A 20,377-nucleotide genomic window follows, 5' to 3' on the forward strand; every position below is an offset into this window, starting at 1 on the left:
CAACTGTTATGAAAAGTGACGTCTTTCTCATAGCATAACGATTTCACAACCATATATTGCTCATCCTGTGAGAAATATCATTTCTCTCGGCTTTTTGCCCACACCGTATACATTTATATGGGCTGTATAGGCTACGGTCATCTTTAAATACCTACAAGTTTTTTTAATGTTTAAAGTAGTTTGTGGTCGAACTCTATATTGAAATGGAAACAGATAATGCCACCGTATATGAATCAACCCTCAACTTCTCCAATTAATATAACGGAGAATATACTGAGAAACGCTGTCCAAAAGGTATAGCTTATGACTCTAATTAAGTAATTAGAGTGGAGAGAAAGGGATTTTGGAAGAAGAAGAAGAAAATTGCATAGAACATATATTTTAATTTTTGCTTACATTTGATATTTTTATTTGATAAATGCTATCAATAATTTTCAATAATATTCATTAGTATTAAAAATTATTGTAGAAGTGTTCGAACTTTTGTTCACTCTGTAGATTTATTCTGCCACAAGCGGAATCTACAGCTGATGTCATAGATGGTGGTCCACAGCTAAATACACCAATGCGTTGAGCCTATGAAGAAAAAAAATATTGGTTATTATTTAAGTTTATTTTAAAAGCTCAGCAACTAATTTGTTTATAGAAATCGTTCAACGTAACCGCTTGCTGTAAAGATTATTTGGTATTAGCTATAATGATTTTGCTAACCTATCGGAAGGTAAAAAGACCATAGAGTAGACAGTTGTGAATTCATATGAACTAAAATATATAATAGATTAATAAAACGTATATTACATAGATAACTACAAAACTTGAGCCCTGGTCCTTGTCAGAATGTTTCAGTTAACATCACCTATATTTAGATGGTTCAGAAAAAGGATATATATTCTCACCAAATTGATTTGATCTCTCATAAAATACTGGGAAAGTTAAATTTTATTAATAGCCCGGCATATAAATGTTATTTTACGCTAGTCCATATCATTAACCAGGAACACGTAATTAAGGAAATTATTTTTTTTTTTAAAAACGATAAGCTCTTCTACAATATTTCTAAATAGTTACAAAAATAACAAATTCATATTTTTGGTAGGGGAGGGTTGGATAATATCGCGCCCTTAAGAGCATATGGCTATAATTTTCGACTAGTGCATATCAGATCAACTCAAGCTAAAATTTTATTATAAAAGGTTACCTAGCAATCAATTTTAAATACAATATTTATTTTGTTCAACACCTATATAGGAATAAAGGAAAAAAATTAAATTTTTGAGAGCGCGGCATGATCAAACTGGTTTGAGAATAGCGTGCCCCGGCTTGATAATACCGTGCATTCAAAATAATAGGCGATAGATAGGTCAATCAACATTTATTCAGGCATAATTTACAGCCATTGTACAGAACTAGGTATAGTGCTTATCTTAGAATCTTGAGAGAAGTGTCAAATATAATTTTGTGTCGTTTCTTTTCCACTGCATTCTTTGTGGATTCAGGTTGAACAAGAGCAGCAACGAAACCAGACTTCATTATTACGTCCGAATTAAACACATAATTTACATATGTCATTAATATTCTCATTTTCTTTGTCTGAGCTTATCTCATCTTCATCGTCGTCATTACATAATTGTGCAAGGGGAATATTCTCGCTGCTTTCTTCACTGATAGAAATTAACACTCTTCTTTTCACAAATTTTCCTTTTGCTAAAGCTTTTTCTTCAACATATTTTCCTCTACCTTTTTATTCTTCTTTTAATCTTCTCTTTCTCTCCTTATCTTCTGGCTGTCCTTTCAGTGGCGTGGTGGTCAAAATTTGAGAGTGTTGTATCTTTGAACGTCTTTTAATTTTCTGAATCTAAAATGTTACTACGCGAATTACTGGCAACAGGTTCGGTTTCATTTGCAACATGTGTAGAGAGTGCTTCCGTTGCTAACAATTGGGTCTGATATAAAATCATCATCATCAAACACGTTAAGTTTTATGGGATGAATGCCAGTCACTTCAAAACCTTCTACTGCCTTGCCCATCGAAGCTACTCTCAAATAAGCTTTGTTAAATATTGAAGTCAAAACATCATAAGTAATTTTTTCATATGGATGGCTTTTCATATATAAGTCACACACTTTATGATAAGCTATATTCAATGGACCGTAGACACCCAGCGGCTGCATCCTATGGGAAGTGTGCGGGGGCAAAGATAGCATATGGATCCCGTTTTCCCGGCAAAATTGATAAGCCTTCAGTGACAAGTGACTAGCATGATTATCAAGAATTAGTAGAGTGGGGTTTTCAGCTGTTGCAGTAATATATTTGGAAAAGTTACGAAGCCATTTCTCAAAAAGTTCTTCGGTGATCCACCCAGACTTTGAGCTCTCATATTCTGCTCCAATAGGCCCTCCAATCTTGAGACTTGGTTGGATTCTTCTCTGTCGAAAAATGTGTTTAATATTTTTATACTTACTTGGTCGCAAGGGCCATCATGTGATGCATACACAGTCATAGCTTTTATAGATAGTTATGTAGTTACACAGGGGCGCGGTATTATCTACCGCACGGTATTATTCAAACCTCCCCTATTTAAAAATTCCATTGATATCTATTTTGGCCAATAAAGATAAGATATAGGATATCTGTGAAATTAGCTAGCATTGAAAACATATTTTATTTTATTTCACACGTTTTAATATAGATTTTCTTAGAAGAATAAATAAGGTATTTAAATAGGGTTAACTTACCGCCGTGTGTATATACTGCACAGTTTTAAAGAATTGGATAAAAGAAGGTCTTCCAAAATGGGTGACAGCTCTCAAATTGGTAAATAACGATTTATTACATACTCTTTGATAATGGCGTTCACAGATATATAAAAGGATTGTTCGTAAATCAAATTTCTCATAGAACTGCGTAATGAAAATGTGAATACTCAACAGTTGTTTCACATCTTTCTCTTCAACTTCTCTTATTATATCTACTAACCATTCAAATTGTTTCTGAGTTCTTGAAACCCAAATAAAGTATACCTAAAAATGTGGATGTTTTCACGTGGCACATATTTAACATTTTAGTTATAACTACAGTGTCAACATTAAGGAAAAATAGATTCATTCATTTTCTTACAGCTGCTAGAGCGCTACAGAAACTGGATTCATAAGTACCTACTTATTATTGTCGTTCAAGATAAAATTTTCATTTGTATAAAACTGGATTGAATTACCTTCTGACAATGCGTTCTTGTTTTATTGGATCTATAAGCAATATCTTTCAGAATACTTGCAAATGGTGTCACACCAATACCACCACCAATTAAAATTGCTACATCGTACGTATTCCAATTCTGATGTCCTTCTCCATATGGTCCATCCAAATATAGCTAAAATTGAAAAGTCATTGATAAAATCTATATTTATCTTGAGATACTTAAAGTGCGGTCGCAAGAATGACTTTTTTGGAAAGCCTATATCTACCATTTTTGTGTGGAATGTTTTTTATACATCAAACCGTTTTTAAGATAGATGTTAACAATATGCTTCACCCTCTCCTTGTCAGGCTTCCAGGCAATGGTAGAACCCGTCTATAAAATTCAGAATAGCCTGAGTTGGTAGGCTATTTGAATCCACTCTATTTTTGTTTTTAGGTTTCCAATATAAGCTTACATATTTAATAAACCTTGTCTTTCAGATATCTTGAAAAAAAGTAATCTGATGGTGTCTAAGGATCTTGGTGACCATTAAATTCGCCCCACTGTTTTATGTATTGGACTAATATTCTGTTGATGACATATTTCCATACATTCACTTAACTACTTCATTTGAATAAAATACAGCTCCAATTGGAAAGAGGATCGTCACATCGCTTCATCATTCTCTCCCATAATTGGATAAGCTTTTACGTTTACCTATTTAGAATTAGATTTTACAATTGCCTGGTACCTGCCATGTATTGAGTAAAAGACATTTTCAACATCTGTTAATTCATCTCTATATAGTATTAAAAAAGTATTGGTGAGCTTTTAGTTATTAAAAACTATTATCCTCATTTATCAATAACCATAAGAAAGAAGTTATGGCAAGTTTCAATTTTCATGAGATGTTTCATATGTATTTGATAAAAAAGTTGAACAGGGTCGAAGCAAAGAATTTAAAGACAAAAATTACGTTTTGCGTTATATGTTACTGGTTATGGAATTCATTCTGAACTTTCTCTGAATAATGTTTATAATTTTACTATATGGTATTAAAAAGTTACTTACTTTGGGTAGTTTATTATTGGTAGTTAAAGAATTATCATATATGGTTCTTATAAGTTTAGTCCAAGGTCCCACTGCTCGAATATGAACTGTTAAATAATCCTCGTCTGGAGCAGAAGACAACGTGAATGGATGATACTCATTCTTATTGAGACCAATACATGCCAACCTAACCCATTGTCCTGCTTTGTATTCAAAATTTTCTGGTTTGTGAAACTCGAGCATTGTAACATCTAAAAATATCAAATTAATATGTTTCATTTATTTCCATAACTCCATAAAGAAAATAGAGGGAATCGATGATGAATGGAAAAAGCTGCGAGGAAAAATTAGTATGGAAATTATATTTCACTTGAGGAATGAAAAATTGCTTAATACTGATTGAGATATAAAAATTATAGTACACTTTATAGAAATTGTTCCATATTAGAGCACGATTTGAAAGTTTTTTTTTGAATCTTTGTTAGAATTAGAGAAAATTGCGAAAAATTAATATAACGAAAACAATATTTAAATAATCATTTTTGATTGTTAGAAACTTTATTCTTCTCTATAATAAATGTAACTTACTTGAGGGAAGAATACAAGCTCGTATGACTGGTATTTCTATCTTTTTTCTGCTCATGCTAATAACAGTATCAATCGTGAAGAGTATGACAGGTCCAAGTAAGAAATAAGAGAAAAACGGAGCCTAAAAGAAAAGTTTCATGAATTATATTCAGTTTTAACACATTTTTGATAGAAAAATATTTGACGGAGTAATTTTTGCTTTTATTAAAATAGTATAAAAAATAGAAAATGTCTAAAAAATTTTTAATTCTAATTTCAGAGAATTTCTTAAAATTATAATTTCATTTTCGAGAATTTTACTCATTGGAGTAATTTTTTTAAATGCTCATAAGCATTTTATTTAATAATTTAGAAACTGGTAATTTTTTCCATTGAGCTTAAGTGCTTAAAAATGGAGTTTCAATTTGTTATCAACAAGTAAACAAAATTCTATGGAATTAAAATCCATTTTTTGGAAAAGGTATGATTTTTTAAAGGTATAATTATCATCCCTTAAGCTCCAGCTCAACTTATTACCAGAAATAGCGAGAAACTTCTGAGTGCCATTTTGTGAAATTTAAAAAAATACTAATTTGATTTGAAGTTTTTTTCATTCTTTCTTACTTTTTACGGTTTTTCCAAAATTCACAATAAAAACACATTAATTTTTTTCAGTCCTACCTGGTGTATTAGTCCATAAAATTCTATATGGGACACTTTACAGTAATTTATATTGAAACTTCAGGACTTTTTTGACTTTTTTTGGTCTAAAGTATACAAAATACTTTGAAAAATTTAAAAAGCTGAGGAAAATAAGGAGTGAACAGAACTATTTCTAGATTTTTCAATTTTACATATTACATTTGGTTGAAAATAATTAACATCAAAAGTTGAATATTAAAATATGATATGTATGAGGTGTGGCTATTAAGTAACGAGATTAGCTGCAAAAAAAGTACACATGTGCCAAAGGCTTGCCACCATCAGCCTATTCTTTCGAATACGATATCTACAGTAACTGTAGACAAACTAGTATAGTTCTGGCCTTCGTTTGTATTGAGGGTTTTTTTTGTTTTGCCATAAAAATCATGGAAGTAAAAGTAGAGCAACGGAGTACTTTGAATTTTCACATGAAACTTGCAACTAAAACTTATAATTTATTGAAAGAAGTATATGGCGATGAGTATTTGTCGCATTCACGTATTTTTTAATTGGTTTAAGCGTTATCAAGATGTCCTAGAAGATGTTGAAGATTATTCACGTTCGGGTCGTCCTTCTACGTCCACAGCGGATGAAAATATTGAAAAACTCGGTAATCTTATTCGATCTAACCGTCGCGTCGGCTGAGTATTCGTGCGATTGTTGAATATATAGGAATTGACAAAGAATGAGAACGGTAAATTTTAACGTATGCGAAAAGTGTGTGCAAAATTGGTGCCTAAATCCTCACATTTGAATAACAAGAAGCTCGCGAGTACAACTTCCCAGAGTTAGAACACCCACCTTATCGCCGAATTTTACACCGTGCTATATCTACCTCTTTGCATCTCTCTGCATTAAAAGGAACAAGATTTGAGTCTGTTGAAGTTTTGAAAGAAGAAGCGGTGCAAGTCCTGACAGAAAAAGACTTCCTGCACTGTTTCGGAGAATGGAAGATTCGCATGCTGCCGTCACGTTATTTAATAGCTATGCCTTGTATACTATCATTTATTTATATCGCTGCTAATCACAAAAAAAAACAAAAACAAACAATAGTCGGATTAAACGATCACAATAAAGCGTTCTTAATCTGTCAAGAAAGTACATAGCGCTTTTCCGATCCCGATTGCTTGTTATACCACGTTTTCTAACAGTAGTTGTTTATTCTATGCTCAAGTCACCATCATTTTCCATATAAAATGATAATTAACCTGAATTCTACCAACATTGATTATTATATTGACAGTGATTGAAGTTATATGTCATAATCATCGCATAAGTCGCCTTAGTTTTTAATGAGGTACATTAAAAGGGAATCGTGTGAATACGAAATAATATTTCTGTGCAATATATATATATATATATATATATATATATATATATATATATATATATATATATAAAATGTATAAATTTGACTTTCATATTAATATTAATAACTGTAAATTACCTGAATCAATCTACCGGAACCGTGTAGGATTAGAAATATGAAAAATAGAGGATACAAACTGTGAGTGTACCAAAACCAATTATATATCTTTCTTCTAATAATGGGTAATGCAAAACAGTACATAATAGCCCAAATGATTGTTACTACCACTCCAGTAAAGCCCGTCATAGTGTACCAACACCAATAATGAAATTTAGGAAGCTCATGTGTTCTGAAAATTGGTTAACATAGAAAGTCTAATGAATTTAATTAAAAAAAAATAAAATTGTGTTATTATGTTAGTTTTATACCTCAATACTCTGACCAAAAATAATTTTGGTTAGGTTAGAATTTGAAGCTAAATACAGGGATTGAAGATACCGTCTTTATACCTGCAAATGTGCGCTCGATGCACCCTCCTATATAATCTGTGCGCTGGAACCACCGTGAGTTCGACTCACGTGCGCTCGATGCACGCATTACCAAGCTTTACGCTTGCGAGAAACATGACACTAAATTAGTCAAATGTACTGAGCTTCTATTCTAATACTGAGTTTAGAAAAATTACAATTATTAATTGTTGGTTACACCTCACCTCGTATTTTGAAATCGAGTGAGATGAGATGAGATGAGCTAACGTAATCGTCGTATAAAATTTTTGCATCCGCATAAAATAATGACCATAGCAAATATATCGTGTGAAAATGTGACCACGGATGACATTTTCTCATTATTTACGTGAAATAATATTAAGAGAAATGTATAATAGCATTACACAGTGCTTAAGACTGCATTCTGAATATAGTGAGATGACAATGGAAAGTTTAATGGAACGGTGTATGAATTTGATAGTAGCGCCCACGATACAGAAAATAATTTTTGGGCTTGTGAATACATTCACCCACTATGTGAGAAGAAAACGTGAATGATTTAATGATTTCTTTTAAATATTCTGATTTGAATTATCATTGAAGATAAATATACTTTAATTTAACTTATTTCTCATACGAGGGGATACAAATATAGGAATTCATACAAACGAATGATTATAATAAACATAATTATACGGTTTTTAAAACAATTTGTTTTTGTCATTCTGTTACCGGTTAAATTAATTATTTTTTCTTCGTGTAATTTACCACTTAATAAGTCGTGTGACTAACTAACTTTTTTGCCCAAAATCGATTTTATTCATCAATGTAATCTCGTTCAAAAGTAATATAATCATTCTAACGCTTTTCGATGCCGTTTTATCGACAAAAATTAGTGAAAGGTTAGGTTAGGTTAGGTTAGGTTATTAAGTGAAACAGGTTTCTATTGTGATTGTGATTTGCTTCTCCATTAGGCTTAAAACAGACGGAGCATTTTGTGCCTTAGTATACTGTAGCAGTTTTATTCACTGCCATTTTTATCTAAGCAACATGTACTCATATACATTCAGAAAATCTAGATTTTTATAGTTAGTATACTCACGAATGGAAATAGTTTCTAAATAAGCATGTAAGATCATCTGCTGGTTGTGTTGAAATGTGATAAAAATTGAAAGCATGGCCGACGATATGCAGAACTGAAACAAATAAATTTTATATATTATCATATATAGAATATCAGAGAGTAAAAAATAAAAAATTTAGAGATTTAAAAGAAGAAACCAGAAACTGGAATTTAGAAGACAGGTGGAAAAATGCAAATATATATTATATGAGACAACATAAGTAGTAGGAAAACAACACAAGAGGACTAAATGGTGGTAGATCAAGACAGAGAAGAGTACATAAAACAAAGTAAGGAGGTGAAGAAAAAATTAAGAGAAGCGAAACAGAAATGTTGGGAAAAATTCGGAGAAGAGCTGTACTAAAAATAAGATAATAACAACAGAAAATTCTGGCATAGCATAAAAGCATTGGGAGGAAAAAAGGAGATAAACGGAATTACAAATATAAAAAGTAAACTTCTAATAAAAAATAAAGAAATATTGAATACATGGAGCTTCTATTACTCTAAGAAATTCAAGAAATTTTCGAATGGGTAGCATTTGGTAAAGAAATCATTCTTACTTTTCAATATAACCTCAATTAAGGACAATGAAGTATGACTTCATTATCCGAAGAAAATCGTTTACCATGCAAGTATTCTTACTACTTTGATTTGGTCTTTATACGATAGTGATGGATCTATGACTCATTCTTTGTTCTAATTTTGCAAGAACATTTTCTTTGCTTTATTTATACGTTAAAAGCATCTTGTGAACAACTTTTTCATGTTCAAATATGTACCACAGGGTATAGAAGATCAACTATTTGTCTAATAGTTGATCTTGCAAAACGAGATTTTTTTCAAGTAAACAGTAAGCACAAGAAGGTAAACCCCATTACATTCGAATGGCTCGTTGGTGTTGTCTGCCATGTGGGGATTTATTTTGAACTTCTGTAGATTGTAGTGTTCGGGAAAGACGTGCCTTGATAGCTGTTTCCACAGGCTTGCACTTCTCACATAGAAAGGAGTCTCGACCTTCTTGGCGTCTGCAAGTGAACTCGATGTTCATGAGATCCGTCTGTCTGTCAAGTAGGTCTTACAAATACTGCTCTAAGTAGGATTATGCTGAATAGCTCCTAAGAGCACCTGTCGTAGTAGTATCGGTAAAACACAGTCAGGTCAGCGACCTTTATTCTATTCTGGATCGTTGCTACATTAAACTCAGTCAGATTGCTGAAGTAAAGGTAGATAAAATTTCGAGTTGTTGTGAATCAATCACCAAACTTACCAACTAATTCCAGTACATATGCACAAGAATGCTAAACCTGGGCATTTCAATTAATTGTAATAATATCACAACGTTTTTTGACACCTAAAACAGTCGTGCCTTGCTCCACTAGAAGTTTGATGTAATTTAATTAAAAAAAAACTGATGTGGCTTCGCATATTTTAGAACTTTCTATTTTGTCAGAAATATTGAATTTTTAACTTAACTTCTTGTATATTTACACCGATAGAGTCTTTCCCCCTACTAGTAATATAGAAGTATTAAGTTTGTGGTCAGTAAAAATCAAATAACCTCAAGATTATATCATGTATCTAGCCTGTATCAATTTTATAGACTGTTAGCATTACCTGTAAATATAAATGCCCAATATGCAATATATTTATGAAAATCTAGTGAAGCATCGAAAGGAAAATATTTGCTAGCAACAGTGTCTCTCAAATAGGTGATAGTGTTCCTGCACATGGTTACCAATAAAGATGAATACGCAAACATCATGGCAGATGCTGCTCCTCTTGTAATTGTTACACCATAACCTGCTATTTGCCTCAAACCACTATGTTCTCGTTCTACTGAATAGTCTGTGAAAATAACTGAATTTATTAGTACTTTCAACAATTACATTGCTCTATTTAGTGTAAGCGTACAGAATTTTCTTTTAAAAATAAGATTTCATAAAAAACATCAAAAAATTTTTCAAACAGAAAAAAGCAATATTATACAGCGCGTCTGGAATAAAATTACTTGTCAATCAGTAATGCTGAAACACGTGAATTGATTCTACCTTGGACGCATTTGTTACCAATAAAATAAAATCAAGAACACTTAATCTGCATTTGTACCCAATATGTTTTTCGAATTTACGGGTAGTAGGGTATAATTTTAATATATAAAAGAAAGGTTGAATATAAATTACTTATTCTTATCTTGAAGGTAGAAATATACTCGTAAGTATATAGGTAACTTTTTCGTGGTTTTACTATCTATAAAGTTATCGCTTAGGTCTCCCTAGCACTTGCAGTACGTTCTGCTGATAATTCTCTAAACTCAAATTTGATTCATTAGTTACACCCCCATCAAGTAAAAAACTAAATTTAAGTGTTTTACTTACAATAAGCTCTTTCTGCGAATATAGCTAATAGAACTAACGTGTACAGTGTCATCCAAAAAATTTCTTTAGATTTTAATTCCATAAATTTCAATGCAATTGATAACTTATTACTTATTACAGGTGTTGCCTTTGGATGTGCTCTAATTATTTCTGCCTGATTTTCGTCTATTATTTTAGCATCATTTCTTGTTTCTGGCTCATTTCTCATATGTTGGCCTTTGAATCTTGTTTCAATTTCTTGCGGACTCCTGAAATGATCCATAATATATAACATTCCTTCAATAAAATAAAACGACCGGCGTAAACGTGGAAGACATTGACACGGAACCTTTATTGTTTCGTGAAGAAATTATTATGAGAAAACGAGCAGACTTCTTATGATTCACGAAATTGTGACTTTTTTGTGTCCTAACATGTTAATTTTCTAATAAAATCAATATTATTTAGAAAAGTTAAATAACTATTTAATTATTGCAAGGGAGAAAATTATAGTGACAACTGTAAATGGTTAGTTATTTGTCGAATTACGAGGATGTATTGATATCTAGTTAGCCTAGACTAGTTCCATGCATAAACAAAATATTGCGTTACCATAGCAACGAACAATAACTTATTAGAAGTGTCAGTGTAAAGTTGGACGTCAATAAAGTAAATCAGAGTTACGCGATAAATTAAAAGAAAAAAGATGTCCACTGAAATTGTGAAAATCGAAAAATTGGAGTATCGAGCCATCATCAAGTATTTAAAAGGGGTAAGCAGATTTACGAAGATATGCTTAATACCCTTGGTGATCAATGTCCTTGGTATGCGTCCGTGAAAAATTGGACTGCAAGCTTCAAAAGAGCTAAATTTTCCATTGAAGATGATGACTTATCAGGAAGGCCAGTTTCTGTGTTAGTCCCCGAAAATACCCATGCAGTTCATGACATGATTTTATGAGATCGTCGAATTGGGCTAAAACGGATATCTGAAGCACTGAATATTTCATACAAACGCGTTCACTATATAGTTCACGTCAATTCAGACATGAGAAAAATTGTTGCAGCATGTTTGAATGTTGACCAAAAGCGTGCAAAAGTAGAAGCATCGCGTTCGATCTGTGCTGGATTTTAAAACGATGTAGACTTCTTAAGCCGAATTGTTACTATGGATGAGACTTGGGTACATTTCTACGATCCAGAAACAAAGCAACAATCTGCTGGAAAAGTTCTTGCTTCAGTTTTTTAGGTTTGCCATATAGTAATCATGATTGATTTTTTGGATAAGGGTAGAACAATAACTGGAGATTACTATTCGACATTACTGACCAGTCTACGGGAAAAAAATAAAGAGAAAAGACGCGGAAAGCTATCCAAGGGTGTTTTGTTTTTGCAGGACAACGCCCCTGCACACAAATCTCATGTTGCCATGCAAAAAATTCGTGATTTGGGGTTTGAATTACTAGAACACCCCCCTTATCCATCAGATTTGGCTCCGTCCGACTATCATCTCTTTCCTCAACTGAAAAAAAGCTTAAAAGGTCGAAAATTTTGTGTGGAGGTCTGGTTTGCAGAGCAAGAAGAAACATTTTTTTTTAAAGGTCTAGAGTCGTTGCAGATTCGCTGTAATAAATATATCCAAGAATTATCTAAAAATTTTTCAATATATCCTTGTATATAATAAACTCGTGGGATTACCCGTAAATACTTTCAATTGTGTTTTTGGCTCTTGATAAGTATGTTGGCTTAGAATTTTCAATGCCTTTGAAACCCAATTTTGCTGTATTCAAATTTTTAATGTCGTCTCCAATAATTCTCTTGAAATCCTCAAAGCTTAATTTTTTTTTACTCTCTACTCCAGCGTTCTTCAGCATAGATGAAACAGTTTTTTGTAAATCTTTATCTTCTATCGACCCTCCACAGGTTTCCAGGAATGATCTAAAATCATATATAAATGATTTAGAATATCAATAAAATGCAATTATCAAACTGGGTAAAAGTTATAATAAAACTTTAATTACTCAATGTATGGAGAAATAATAATTTTTTATACCAAGAGTTAGGTCCAAAATGTTAAATATTCAGTAGAGCAAATCAACGTTTTTTTGACAATAGCTTTTATAATAGCTCTATAACAATGGAAGATAGAATATTGATTTTCAGGTATTATATAAATTGTAATTGTCAGTCTGTGTCTAAAGATTATTCCTCACACAAATCTAAAAATTTTAGGATACATGAAATTCTTTCAAAATGGATCACTTGGAATATCAGGAAAGAAAGAATAATATTGTCGTCCAAGAAGTAAGAAAATAAACAGATAACTCAGAAGAACTAACAATTAGAATGGCAAATTTCCTAGGAAGAAACTACACGTGGAGATCGCAGTAGAAAGCTCGTGAAGTTAGGAGACAATACGTGCCTAGACAGATTAGTCAATCAAGAGGATAAAAAACAAGTGATGATGAAGAAACAAAAACTGAGATTTAAAAAGGAAGAAGTGTACTTACGTAGAATGACGTGTCACTCAAAGACCGGGAAATACAGAAAAAAATCAGAATAAAAGCAAAGGACAGAACAAAACAAGAATGAATAATTCTATCAACGTCAATTTGAATATTGAATTTTGAAACCTATGAATTTTAAAATTTTTTACAAGAATTCAAAACCACCGAAAATCTTAATTAATTATTTCCCAGACGATGAATCCATAAGTTTTCGAAAGCTCGGAAAATATATTGAAGTTAATCTACTTTAGTGTTTCATTGCCACGTTCCCAATAAGGGAATAATAATATAACTGGCAAAGATACTTCTTTACAATGTATATATATGTATATATATATATATATATATATATATATACTTTGAAATTAGTTTATAATAATTTTTGGAAGATAAAATTTGACGTTTCGAGTTTTCTTTGAGTCTTTATTGATATATGATATTGACACTGACAATATGCGTATTTATATTGATCAATAGATCACCTACATCATGAATATCAAAATAAGAATAAAATCAAATTTGAACTTTGTTCTTGTTTAATTTTGAACAGGATTTATTAATAATTCAATATATCTTTTCTTGGGGCAATTTTTCAACGAGTGAAAAACTGTAATTTTACCTTTATGTAGCTATACGTAAGTACATAAATGTATGTAGTTATTGTGTCCCCTTTTCTTGCTGTGGTACTTGCGATCCTCGGTGTTAACATATGATCTATTTTTTCAACTCCTCTTAGAAAGTTCAGAACGTGGAATGGCTTCACCTCTTAGAGATCTCCGTCTTTTATTTCATACGCTCCCACGTGTAATGCTCTGGGATTCCGAAATCTCTCACACTTCGAGAGAATGTGGTTAGAGGTTTTGTTATCTACGTAAGAGAATCTGTACATTGCTCGTACCTAGGTTGATACATTCAATAGATTGTTCCAGTAACTAGTTTCACCCCTATCTACTCTTTTTTCCAGTTTTTTTCTCTATTGTTCTGTCGATGATACTATAAAAGAGTTCAGTTCCAATGAAGAGTTCATACACCCCTATTACATCGAATCTGTTTCGTTTCCCTCCACTTCAGAGTCTCCCGAAATCCATTGGAGGGTATCTTTATTCCTCTTGCCTAGCTCATTTAGCTTGTTCAGGCATTCCCAAACCAGATAGATTTCATGACATTGGACCTTAGAGTTCTAATTGCTGTGGCTATCAAACAAGATGATGATCGCCTGTTTGAGATAATTTTTTTCTAGGCTGAACTGGACCTTTTTTGTGAATAAAAAAGACAATTTACACGAGATATTTTTTTATTTGACTGTCACAAGGCTGTGATTATTTATAATGACAGTTGTAATTTTAATTACGCTGAATATTTTTAAAAAATCAGGTGGGCCAATAATCACGCTTTTCAGATTATTTCCTTATATGAATCATAATATTCTACCTTTCACGCTTTTCAATTTTTATTCTTCGTAATCAACCACATCATTGACAATTTTCTTTATTTAGCATGATCTGATCTGAATACTTTACAAAACTTCTGATTTCTTTGATTGCCGTTTTTACTAAAATGTATGTTTTTCTACTTATTAAAGAATCTTCTTGGTTTTTTTAAATTTTGTATGTGATTATATGAGACACATATATACTCACTTTATCATCGCAATGAAATCATTTTTCTTTAAATACCCAAGACCGTTAATGTCATACATGTCAAAAAGTAATTTAGCTTTTTGTTCCTCTGTTCCATTTGCAAAAATTATTAACAAATCAACAAATTCTCTGAAGGAAATGAAACCATTTTTATCTTTATCTATGAGTGTGAACATTCTTCTAATAAATTCGTTAGTAGGTACCATACTTAAAGAATCTGCAAATTCAGTAATAGTAAGTTCAGTATCTACAACTTCTTTCGCCACATCAGCATCTACTTTGAGTATTTCAGCATGGGAATGATTTATATGGAAAGCTTGCGCAAACACTACTCGGAAGAACATTTCCAGTCTGACTTGACGATTATTTTTAGTTATGATAACTTTTAATGCAGCATTCCAACTTAACTCCACCATCTCTTTTTTCACAATTTGAGTTCGTACGAAATGGTTATCAAACTCTGTCAGAAAATTGTTCCTAAGAAAACCTGATTCGAAAGTTATGACCTGCAATGTAATTATTTATTTAGACTGCTTAATTGATGAAGAATTATATAGAAGAAAAATAATTATTCAGAGTTTTCCGGGATTTGAGGCAAAAAATTCGAGAGTGAGTAGATGAAGTGAAAATAAGTTTGTGACATCAAAAAATTTTCGCATACGACCCCTCGTTTCTGAATTATAGGCTTTTAAAGTTGCGAGCCTATATTTAAGTATATTTTCCAAATTATACATTCGAACATTATGAATTTTGAATAGATGATTCCGTATGTCAATGTAGTGTGTTGACGGAATAAATAATTTTACACTACTGTTTGAAGGCCAGGGCGGCTCATGCCCAATGGTTAACAATTCGTAACTTTTACGAAGGAATAACCTGTACCATCTAAAGATATCAAAAATGAATGAATTTGTTAATCGATTGTTTAACAAAAAGTTACTTTTTGTTTAATTGGATAAAATACATTGTTTAGGAGATATGTAGAATTTTAGATTTCAGTTCATGCTGACCCATATTTATTATTTTTTTTTTGTTCTTATCTGATAAATAAATTTTCCCATATTTCAATTTTTTCTTTATATGAGTAACACGATGTTCGACAAAATGCAGTTCAGTTAGAAATGTTTGATTGTGTTTTAATACCCCCTGTAAGTATTTTCAATAAATAATTACAATTTATAATAATTTTCTTCAGAATGTCTCTTTATGGCGGCCATTTTCATTGGCATGTACAACGATCTAAACCGTAAATTTTATAAACTTAAGCAAAGAGTACTTTATTGTTAAAAAATCGATTTAAAAATTCATTTTTGCTATCTTTAGATTATACTATCTTTGTGGTAAATAATTGAAAGAATGGACGTAAAAATACTTCAGTTTTATTAGAATATGGTATGGAAGTGGTCTGAAAAGTTAAAATAATTTTCATAGGTACAAAAAAAGGAAATTTCGATAGAATTTTTGGAAAAGTAGCTGATGGGGTGATCAGAGTGAGAGGTAATGGACAATAGCAATATGGTGGAATAGGGGAAAGCACCGTCAGCTGTAGAAGTTTTTCATGTGTATATTGAGGAATTATTATTCTACAAATTATTGAAATAAGTTTATAAGTTGAGTTATTCTAGTGTAGGAATAACAATATTTAAATACGTAATATAATTTCGTACTTACCAAATCATAATTGTGTTTAGTATTCAGAACTACAGTATATTTGTCAGTAATATAATAAATTACAACATTTGTCACACCATCTGAGAAATCTATAGCTCGTAGCGTTGTTCCATTGAAGCAAGTGACACAAATTTTTTTCAAACTTACTTTGAAAGACAAGATTATTTCTCGCTGTGGTTGCTTAGGTCCAACCCATTCAGTAACTAAAAATTGAAAATCTTGATACACCCGCAGAATTTTGAATTTATGTTTAAAAATATATTTTAGACCTTTTTATATATATTTTTAAATAAATGGTTTGATTCAATAAAAAAACATGTTATTTTATATAAAGGATTTTTGACGTTTTCATTAATTTCGGTCTGTGACAGTGACAACTTTTATGAGAAAAAGTAGTAACTATCAATTCAAATTATTTACAGTTTAATTGAAATTTATAAAATGAAAATATTAATTGGTATTTTTTCTGATTCATAAATTTCCTAGTTCTATATACGGATCGATGGACATACGAAAATGTGGGGTAGGTGAGATAATTTGCTACCTATATGGGCACAAATCAATTCTGGCCAAAGTTACCTTTTAAGGGTAACAGGGAATTCTAAAAAATGTTTTGCGACATTTATGAATGCAAAATTGAAAATAATGAAACGGCTCAGTTTTGAGACGGTTACACAGAGCAGGTAGATTTTTTCTTGCTTAGTAATAATGAAACCATATCTAGATATTCTCTTTTTTATTTCAATTTTTGAAATTTCATAATTAAATAAATGTATGTTTTTTTGCTGCTTCAGATTTTAGACAGTCGTAATATTTCAATAATGTCTCCCTTTGTAACTTATTCTAATTTCATATTTATTTAAATAATTCATAGGTTAAGCTACCATGAACTTTTTTTTCAGCTGACCAGAAGTTCCACGTTTATTTTTTGAACAATAGACATAGGGTTGATGTAGAAATTTAACGATTTGATCTAGTTTTCTAATTAATTAAAATAATTATAATCACAAAAGTACCTATAAATAATGGCCAGTTTACTTGGGACTGGTCACTTTTAATAGTTTTCCTTTTGTTTTCATTCTCTTTAGCAGTAGTCCTCATCCTTTCTTTTTCAGCAAGTACAATCAGAAGATATGCAAAGCCAGCAATTCCTGAAATGTTGAGTTCCATATACTAGATATTAAATTTAGAATACAATAAAAGTAATCTGAACTTACCAACAATTAACGTTGAAATACCCACAAAACTAAGAATATAACTGAGTTCACTATTAAAAAAATAATCATAAGAATCGGGTTGTGTGCAATTTTCATTTAAATCTTTAGCATTTAGTGGAGACAAATGCCAATATTTTTCATTCGTAGAATTTAAACGGCATCCTTTACGTAATTTTTCATCTGACATCGTTGCTGCTCTAAACGGGTGCTTCGGGATGTCATGTTCATCCATTTTTGTAACGGCCATAATTATATCATATAATGACACATTACGTATCCTTGCTATTTCATTTTCAGCAAATAAGCTAAAAATTCATTCGGGATAAATATAACATAAAAAGTAGACAATTTTGTGGGAGTCTTGTTTGAATATATCACACAAAATATCAAGAATGCTCAAAATATTCTACATAAAATACAAAAAATCAGTTGGAAAAAATATAGACACACAACTTGTAAATTTAATTCCCTGCGTTATATTACGACACATGGAAATTTTTACTTTTTCATGTACAAATATTAATAGGAAAAAAGGTATTATATTATCGGCCACTATGCTAGATTTCTACCGAATGAGAGTTAGTTATACCACTCTGATGAGACCTAGTCAGTGGTTACAAAACTCTCTTTGCAATTGCGAGCCATTGGAGATATTAATATCGACAAAAAGGTCCATTGACATAACGCTCTTCAGAGGAGATGTAATTCAATATTCCCATATGCCGCCAACTTTCGTGGACACACTGTATATATATACGTCTTTGCCAGCTATATTATGAGTAGTTTTATATTGGAAACGTGGCAAGGAAACACCAAAGTGGACTAACTTCAATATATTTTCCGAGCTTTCGAATAATTATGTATTCATCGTCTGGGAAATAATTAATTGAGATTTGTATTATATATTGTATATACTTGTATTAAAACAATACTGCTGAGAGTCCGTCACCCTGCCTTACCCCAGTATTTATTTCAAATTCCTCGGCTGGTCCATTTTTTGTTATTACCCTTGCCCTACAATTTAGCATAGTCATTATTACCAATCGTATCAACTTTTGCGGTACTTGTAGTTTTCAAGTCTATCATTTATTAATGTTGTTAGTATTTTGTATATGGTATTAAGCAAACTAATACCTCGATAATTTTAATAATATAATTTTAATAAAAAATATTTTACCCATTCTCTTTATTTTCAAACCAAAATCTATCACCATTTCTGATTCTTTCAAATTGATCCTTTATTATAGTTTTGAATAGTTGACCTGGTCCTATATCTGTTTCTAAGATACCCCCAATCCATACATCTATTTTATTTATATCATTATTGTATAGCTTTTTGAGTTTATTCCTAGTCTGAAAAATATAAAAAGATAAAGGCCGTCAAAATTAAATATAACGAACATTTTTTCATGAAAATGTGTATTGGAATTTAGTTATCATAACAATAACTTGACAGATGCCACCAACTTTAGTCGAACCCTAAAAAGTAAGCAAAATCTATATAATATAGTCAAAAAGGTAGTAGTGCTATTTATAGTTCCTGAATTCTGGTTGCCATATTGGTGAAACCAATTAAAGGACACTAGAAACTAATCAATTACATAAACAAAAGTTGCAGTAAATTATGAATAATGAATATTTAGAGAAAGTGAGAACCAAACTATTTAATATTTTTTTGAAAATACAGTTATGTATTTATGAAGAAGTTATAATTCAAATACTACTTACATCTACAGATATAAATGCGAAATCAGAAAACGATTTGTAAGGACGCAATCCATAAGCTTTTCTAGCAGAATTAAAATCAGGTAGTCCATGATCCCGTCCTCTTTGAATATTGATAGCCATCAAATCTCTTCTAGGGAATTCTAGAGGTCCGAAAACATTACCTCTTAAATCTTCAACAATTGTATGATCGTCTCGTTCCGATAACTGTACTGACATACCCATTAGAATTCTATCTATATCTATCAATGTTTCATTATCGTCAGCTTTAGTAAGTATGGGTTCTTGTGGTCTCCAATATATATTACAAGTTCTAATTGCATTTTGTTTCCAGTTATTAAATTTTGTTTTGCATCCATTTCTTACATAATCTCTTAGATATACCCCAGGAACCACTAAAGTATGTCCAAATCTGAAGGCAGCTGACTGGAAAAACTGATCTATTTGTGGGTTTACGCTGATATCATATCCTTTATATTCAGACAGTATATTATTGTTTAAAAAAACAGGCAGCCATTCGTAAACATATATTCGCTGTTGTGTTGCTATAACCCATTTCCTCGCTTCGTTAAAAATTTTGTCAGATGACCAATTTGGATGATGAAAACGTATTCTTTTGGCTAAATAGTTGTGCCAACGGAACCACATCACTCCAAAAGTAAGAAGAAATGCATTTTCATTGCCACGAGGATTGCCTAATTCTAGAAATTAAAAAATTAAATTATTCAATATTGATAAAAATATTTGAAAAGGAAAATAGTTTAATTATCAGGCGAATAATCAAAAATTGAAAAAATAAGTACTGCAATAAGAGACTGAGAGACTAAGAGTTGAAAAAAAATT

At 31.3% G+C, this 20,377-nt stretch overlaps 1 protein-coding gene across 1 annotated transcript in view; it reads right to left on the reverse strand.

The window, feature by feature from the left end:
- Positions 1–363: 363 nt before the first annotated feature.
- The window catches only part of LOC130450806 (dual oxidase 2-like), a 30,224-nt gene continuing 10,210 nt past the window's right edge, over positions 364–20,377 (reverse strand). The window contains exons 6-21 of the mRNA XM_056789443.1: positions 19,538–20,235; positions 18,987–19,162; positions 17,810–18,114; positions 17,609–17,743; positions 16,593–16,795; positions 14,922–15,427; positions 12,473–12,712; positions 10,797–11,044; positions 10,036–10,266; positions 8,398–8,491; positions 6,946–7,156; positions 4,818–4,938; positions 4,251–4,480; positions 3,216–3,371; positions 2,737–3,021; positions 364–576 (exon numbers count right to left, since the gene is read on the reverse strand). Of these exons, the coding sequence (XP_056645421.1) occupies positions 454–576; positions 2,737–3,021; positions 3,216–3,371; positions 4,251–4,480; positions 4,818–4,938; positions 6,946–7,156; positions 8,398–8,491; positions 10,036–10,266; positions 10,797–11,044; positions 12,473–12,712; positions 14,922–15,427; positions 16,593–16,795; positions 17,609–17,743; positions 17,810–18,114; positions 18,987–19,162; positions 19,538–20,235 (3,962 nt within the window). The 3' untranslated portion in view covers positions 364–453. The remainder of the gene's footprint in view (positions 577–2,736; positions 3,022–3,215; positions 3,372–4,250; positions 4,481–4,817; positions 4,939–6,945; positions 7,157–8,397; positions 8,492–10,035; positions 10,267–10,796; positions 11,045–12,472; positions 12,713–14,921; positions 15,428–16,592; positions 16,796–17,608; positions 17,744–17,809; positions 18,115–18,986; positions 19,163–19,537; positions 20,236–20,377) is intronic.

The sequence above is a fragment of the Diorhabda sublineata genome, chromosome X, assembly GCF_026230105.1.
Source record: "Diorhabda sublineata isolate icDioSubl1.1 chromosome X, icDioSubl1.1, whole genome shotgun sequence".
Lineage (NCBI taxonomy): Eukaryota > Metazoa > Arthropoda > Insecta > Coleoptera > Chrysomelidae > Diorhabda > Diorhabda sublineata.